This window comes from Leptonychotes weddellii, chromosome 12, assembly GCF_054177405.1.
Source record: "Leptonychotes weddellii isolate Sample4059 chromosome 12, ASM5417740v2, whole genome shotgun sequence".
NCBI lineage: Eukaryota > Metazoa > Chordata > Mammalia > Carnivora > Phocidae > Leptonychotes > Leptonychotes weddellii.
This window is the reverse complement of record NC_138380.1, coordinates 59,198,526-59,205,628: the sequence shown is the minus strand read 5'-3', so window position 1 is coordinate 59,205,628 and position 7,103 is coordinate 59,198,526. Positions and strand designations below refer to the sequence as shown.

Genomic DNA, 7,103 nt, shown 5'->3' with positions numbered 1-7,103 from the left:
CTCAACCTATAGTCCTCCGAGACCTATTGTGTCTGGGCCCCCAGCCGGTCAGAAATGGTGGAGCCTGAGGTGTCCAATAGCCACACTGGAGGAAAGGACTCCCTAAGACTCATTAAAAATCACCATCATATTTGGATGCCATCAACTAGGGCTCCTGAGATAAATTTCATCCCAACTCTTACAGATTATTAATTTTCATTGTGTAGAGGGCATCATTCCAGGTCAAGCTCTGGTGAAGGGCGAGCTTGGAGAGATAACCAGTGAAGTGAGGGGAAGAAAAATGCGTTCAGCCGTGCTCAGACTTGTTGACTGAGTCTGGGCACCCTGAGGAGGCGCTGGTGGCGCGGCCGGCAGTAGAAGGGCCTGGTCCCGGGAACTCGGATAAGGGCGAAGCTGGCTTAAGGGTTGTTTGCTGGAGAGAGTGAAGGGGAGAAAAAAAGGACAAGGTTTGAGAGGAATGGCGGGGTGAGGTAGAGACAGAGAAATAGAGATGGAGAGAGTCGGAAATCCTGAAAGAGACACACAGAGAGAGGTAGAAAGATGCAGCTGAAGAATAGGCACAGAGCATAAGAAAGGAGATAGAAGGAGAAAGATGGAGAGAGAGACAGCAAGGGAGAGATGGAGAAGGACCGCGAGAGTCAGAGCAAAGAGACCGAGAGTGGGAGACGCTGGTTGGTAGGAGGTATCAGGAACGAGGGAGGTGGCAAAGGCTCAAAGCCTCTACCCGCGTCCCCCCTCCACCCCACTCCTCTCGCTCGGCCCAGACCGCGGCGAGGAGTCGAACGCGCAAGGTCGCCCAGTCCTCTCGGCTGTCGCGCGCTGAATGGCTGGCGGTCCGCAGCGCCCTCGCATCGGGCCCCCTAGCCACAGGTCCGCGGCGCCCAGAGTCCGCGCCCGAGGCGGGCCGGGGGCCCCTGCTCCCTCCTGCGCCCATTCCTGCCCTACGCACCGCTCCACTACGCTCCCCACCACTCCTCTGGCGGTCGCAGTCCTCCTCACGCCCCCGGGGGACTGGGCACTGCGGTCACCAGAGATACCGCAGGAGCCACTTCTCCCTACGGGCCCGGCCTACCGAGAGCCTGGGAGTGGGATCTATTTATTCGGGGTATTAATTAGTCTCTGAGGAATCGTTCACCCACGTGCCAATGCAATTGCCCGTGTGGGGAAGGTAGGCGCCGTGAGCGGCAGACCTACGGAGAAAGCACCACCTCGTCGGCGCCCCGAACCCCAGCGTGCTCCAGAGCGTCCCCCAGTGGCCGGGCAGGACCATGCACAGCGCCTGCGACTCCGCTCGGGAGTGGCTCCTTGGCTTCCCAGTGTCGCGGTAGACGTGCAGCTGGTCGGTGCGCCAGGAGCCTCCAGGTCTTGCCACCCCAACCCTCCCTCAGAAACTCGGACCGTTTGCGCTTGCCGTGTTGCTTTTTTCTTCTGGAAGGCCCGTGTTTTATCTCTCGAGTTCAAGTCCCGAGGACTTGCCCAGTCTCCCCCACCCCTTAAGTCATTTCTACCATCCTTCAGCAGCCTCGCAAAGCAAGGAGCCCCGGACTGCTCGTCCAGGAGCCAGCGCTGGCGGTCCCAGTTCGTCCGGCGCATTCGCCCGGCGCATTGGCCTCTGTCCCTCCCTCTCTTACTCCCTCCCTTTCTCTCTTCCTCTCTTTTCTCCTCTGCTTCCCCCTCCCTCTCTTGCCTCTTAAGTTTCCTACACCGTGAATCCAACTGTGCCAAGCCTAGGCTCCCACGGAACCAAGCCTGAGCGCGACCCAGGCACTGAGACGCCGACTCCGCCGACGCTGGACGAAGCAGAGGGACCGGTCCGTGCCTGAGCATGGAAATGAAGCGCCAGGGAGGGCATGTCCGGGGCGCCGGAGACGCCAGGCCCGAGTAGCTCCTCCATGGAGCCTGCCCAGAGCGGTCCCTGCTCGCCGGTTTCGCCCCTGGTCCTGTGCGGTACGTACACTTCGCCTCCACAGTCCAGGAGAGGATATCTTGGAGCGGGGTGGTGGGACACGGGGAAGGGGCGGCGGGAGGGCCACTGGTTGGGGGACAGAGTGAGCCTGGCGGGTGACCTCACGGACCCGGGCAGGCTTCCACTCTAGAAGTTAGCGACTGACTCTTCCCCTTGGCTCGAAAAAAAGTAGTGCCAAAGATGTGCTTGTATGCGCGTGTATCTATGTGCAGGGGGCTCGAATGGGTAAACTGAGCCCGGCTTTACTGTATGCAAATTGCATTCCCTTTCCCCACCCCCACTCCATGGAACGTGTGAAGATACCCAGGACCTAATCCCGGTCAGCTCTACCTACCCCTTCCTCTACCCGCGCCCCCCTTACTCAGTCTCTCCAGCTCGCTTTCCCTCTCTCTTTCTCTCTCCTCTGCTGGTGTGTACGTGTGTGAGCACTGCTAGGGCTGGCGAAGAACCAGCCGCCGCCTTTAAGTCCGAGCCGCCCGGCCATCAAACACTAGGGCAGGTCTCGCTGCCAGAGACGCTTGGGCTCGGAACCAGCCTGCACGCGGCTCTGTGTGCCCCGCCACCTCCTGTCTCCACTGCCTGGGAACTCGCACCCGAGGAGTGCAGGGCGCAAGGAGCCCCTCATCCTCCTACCCTCCTGCCCGCCTGCCTGCGAACCGCGCGCTCGCTGGTTTCAGGCGCTGGATTTACTCGCTTTTCAATTTTTCCTGCCCCCCCCCCGGGTTTTTGGTCCACCCCTCCCCTCCACGACCCCCTTTCCTCGCTTGGTCGCCAAGCCTAACCTTGCCCGCGTGGTCATGGGATGTCTAATTTCATTTGTATCTAGGCTGCTGAGAGCGCTCCTTGCTCTGTAAAGTGGATGTCAGGTGGATCTATGTTTTTGAAGGAACAAAGACTCAGCGAAAGCACCGCCGAGGAAGTTTGAGACGCGGGAGGATGCAGGCTGCGTGCTGGTACGTGCTTCTCCTCCTGCAGCCCACCGTCTACTTGGTAAGTCGCTGCCGATCCGGCGGCCCCGCAATCCCACCCTGGTCGCGAGGCCAGACAACCAGGGGCGCGCGGGAGGAGGGTGAGATCGCCAGTTCAGCGAGAGCAGCGTTCCTAGCGACCGTGTTGGAACAACTTTGGCAAGCTGGTCTTTGGTTCCCTGCGGGATTTTCCGGTTTTCCCACCCTCATTTCTTGCTCCAGTCCCCCCTCTCCTAAGCGTGATTCTGAACAGCGTCTAGGGCGCCCTAGACGCCCAGAAGCCGAGGAGATAGTGGGATGGGATGCTTTATGGGGAGAGAGGGCAAAAGAAAGGGTTGATTATACATGGAACTCTCATTAGTTCATCCACAGAGTTTAAACGAAAGGAAATGGAGATTGAGAGTGTGGAGCACGAATCTGCCCAGGTCTGTGACTTTGAAAGTGAATCCACGTACCTAGTCCCCCAGTTTGGAGATATGACACATAAAGAAGTGCAGGTAACTTTGTTCGACTTGTAGGGTTCACAGAGGACAAGTGTATCAGATAAGAGCATCACAAGCGATTAGATAGAGTTAGGTCTGGGTTGCCCCGGCAAACATGTAGCGGCTCTCCTCCCTCTCCTCCCAATCTCTTCTTTGCACCAGATAACCGAACCCCAGTTACAGGGCCGAGCCCCTTACTAGGGAATGGCAGACCTTGTTGTCAGGAAAATACTAAGCAAAGCCACTGCCTGAGTCTTTCTGGAGTGGAGTTTCGAGGGTCTGGATTTTGCACACTGTTGGAACTGGGGGTGCAGATGAATTGGTAGCTGTGGGCACCGCGTAGAGCCAAGACGGAGAGAGCAATTTCTCGTGTCTGGCTTCAGGGAGGGCCAGGGACACTCGCACCCTGCTGGCGAAGTTGTGTTCAGTGCACCGACTCCCCATAGCTTATTTCTGAGCCACAAGAGCGCACGGAGGGCTCACTGTGTTTTGACGGGGGCGAGGAGCGCTGGGGCAGCCTGAGCTCTCTGACCCGGCTGGAAAAGCGGGATGGGGGGGCGGTGCCGTCCCTCAATCCGAAGGGCTTCAGAACCCACAAGCCAGGGAGCAAAAGTGTTGCCAACCCTTCAGTTGAGAGCGTTTCCCAGCTGTTGCCCTGGTGCATATGACTGCAGAGCTGCTAGTTGTGTGAACTCTGTGTATGTTAATGAGTGTGTATGTATACGCGTATGTGAATATGTATGTGAGGGTGCGTGCCTTTCACGGGTTTCAGCTTCAATCCAGGAACCCTCAGTGTTGCCTGTCTTTGCATCTTTATCGCCTGACTATCGCAGCCTCGGACGCCAGAGGGCGCTGCGCGTCAGTGTCCTCGCCGCAGGACACCTTGGGGTAAACAGGTGAAAGCCAGGGCAGCCAATCCAAAAGAACAGCCTTTCTGACTCTGTCACCGAAGTCTGTGCCTTCCCGGGCTGGAACGCAGACAGAATGCAAAAATTGTCCTTCCCATTTCCTATCTTCAATCATTCTTGCCCCCACCTGTGTCCAGTCTACCTACTGACATTGAGAACCGAAAGACTGAGGGCAGAAAGTTTGGCCAGAGGAAATACAGAGATTGTTTATTGAAAGAAGGGGTGGGGTGGGGCGCAAAATGAAAGCTACAGAGGAGGGTTATTAACGATTCCCTTGACCATGGAAACCCTCCTGCCCCTTTCCTCTGCATACCTTTACGCGTGACCTGAACCTCAAGACTGTTAAGTCCTTGGACTGTGCTCACACATGGCAAAAGGCTCGGGGCTGTGGTGCAGTTTATTGCTTGGAGCAAGTATTTCGATAGTCTGGAAAATAATCTATCAAAAGCAGAAGTGAAATCAATACGTTGTATTAAATTTTAAATGTGTTTGTTGGCAGTTAAACCGTTTTCCACTCATTACAACAACAGTGCTGGATTTATTCTAATGCGCTGCGTTCGCAACAACAAGCGCATTAATTCTCCTTTAATTGTAAACTGGGAGCATTTGAAAACCATTCAGTGTGCAAATTATGCTGATTCAATTACCGTTTAGTTACAGACTTCATTACCTGAATGCCTTTTGGCAATACGGAGAAAGGAGACAATTTTTCCAATTTCACTCAAAACAATACGAAACGCGAACAATAAAATAGAGAAGGCGATTTAGAAGTCCATTCTTTTCTCTCCGATTTAAAGTTGTTTTGTGTGTCGGGGATTAGAAACCACAGGGCACCACAAAAACAAAAGGCTGGTGGCTGTGACCCAAGGTAGTATTTCCAGGGATTGTCATCCCATGGTTATTTGCCCACAGAATTCCAAGATATTTTCCTGGAAGAGCAGGGAGCTGGTTTTTACCATGGAAATAAACCTAAAAGGGTGAATTGGGCAGTCAGGACAGGTTGGTTCTAGGCAGGTAAGGAAGTGGAGAGCCTTGATTAAAACTCTAGGGCAATGAGACAGACCAAGAAATGGTCAAAGCTTCTTTCTCCATCTATTTTATTAAACACCACACACTGTGACTGAATTTATCATTTATTTGTAGCTGATCTTAGAACATCCCAGATCTTTGCAAGAAACTGCAATAGATGGTTGCAGTTTGTCAGGGGCTGCTGCTGCTTCAAGTTATACTCCAAGAAGGCAGGAGTGGCAAAACCATTATTTTATTTTATTTTTTTCTCCTTGAGTTGCCATAAACCAAGAAGGAGTTTAATGAGTAATTTTATGTCTTTATGAGCTCACACCACAAGTTAAGTGACAGGGTGCTCTATTTATGCATTGCCTCCTAGCTGATAGCACAGTGCACCTTTCCCTTTAAGCCCCTGGAATCCCAGTTATGTTTTCCAAGCAGTGATTGCCACATTATGTCCAGGGGAACAAGATTTGTGTAGGTATCTCTTATACAAAAATATTCCTGCTTCTACTTACAGAGAAATACCTTAAATATTCCCAAATTGGGGATTTTTAATTTATTTTTTAAGTGAAAAACAATTCTCTATCCAGCAGGTTCAGTGCTCCTTTCTTAAGTCACACTCTTCTGCCTGTATTTGAGTGAATGTTCTCAAAATGTTTCTTGGCCCAGGTTTTTTTGGATGCCTGTTCTAGGTTGAGGGTTTTGAGTGTTATTGTGTTTATCGAGAGATGAGTCTGTTCTTATTTCAAACTGGAAGCTTATTTAGTACTGCAATGGGAAGTTAATTAGAAATGTGTCTACAAAGTAAGCTTCTGAAGCATATTAGCTAGCAGACTAAAAAAATCACCACAGGGCTAACTCCAGCCATAAATGGAGGGAAGAAGGAAACCATTTTTAAAAAAATAAAGGCAAGGAGATTTTCTGTCTGTTGAATTTTGTGTATTATAGATTTAAAAGTCTCATTTCATCAGGAGACATGCCTATCGCATAACAATACTTGTTTAAAAATTAAAAAAAAAAAAGGTCCTGCAATCTTTATTCTCCTGTCAGTTCTGGACTGATACCAGGATGTTTTCAGTATAATAGAATGGGGTAACAGGACGATGGCATTTTAACTGAATTGAAGCACACACTGGATAAACTAGGAGAATGTGATTTCTGGTTCTGAAGAAAGGGAGTCCTAAACTGGGTTCTTTTCGGTGCATCAAACTGAAGGATAGGCCAGAGCACACAGGGAGAGCACCTCCCAGCAGAAAGCAGAGGTGTCCTGTTGGCGGCTCACCTGTGGCAATTTTCAGAGTTGAGAACTGAATCTAATGAGCACTCCCTGGGCATAGCAACAAAAAAGTTACTCAGAAACTGAGTCCAGAGAATCTGGCAAGGGGTTGAATGATGTTATTGTGATCAGTCACACATCCACAGTTCTATTTTCATGAGAAGAGGCTCCTCACCCTCCAATTTAGGTCCCTCCAATTCTGCTAGGAATTAAAATTGCTAATAATCTAGTTGCTTTTTAAACCAATATGGGCAAGAATTGAAAAATTCTTTCTAAACTTTGTCCTTAAAAAAGATTTTGAGTCAGTTATTCCCTCGAATTTAGAGTGTCCTTAAAATGTGAATACCACTCCAATTGTTCAGCAGAGATTAAAGAGTGATTAATATATCCATGGAGTACTACCTCTGCACTATTAGAAGCCAGAGCATTTGGATGAATTTCACTCAGTGTGAAGGTGGCTATTAAGAACTGAGGAAGGTGAGGGAAAAGCAG

The 7,103-nt window shown here is 51.2% G+C and overlaps 1 protein-coding gene across 1 annotated transcript in view; it reads left to right on the top strand.

Annotated features, from left to right (window-relative positions):
* Positions 1-216: 216 nt before the first annotated feature.
* The window catches only part of NXPH1 (neurexophilin 1), a 284,857-nt gene continuing 277,970 nt past the window's right edge, over positions 217-7,103 (top strand). Inside the window, exons 1-2 of the mRNA XM_006726871.3 lie at positions 217-1,947; positions 2,793-2,956. Of these exons, the coding sequence (XP_006726934.1) occupies positions 2,903-2,956 (54 nt within the window). The 5' untranslated portion in view covers positions 217-1,947; positions 2,793-2,902. The remainder of the gene's footprint in view (positions 1,948-2,792; positions 2,957-7,103) is intronic.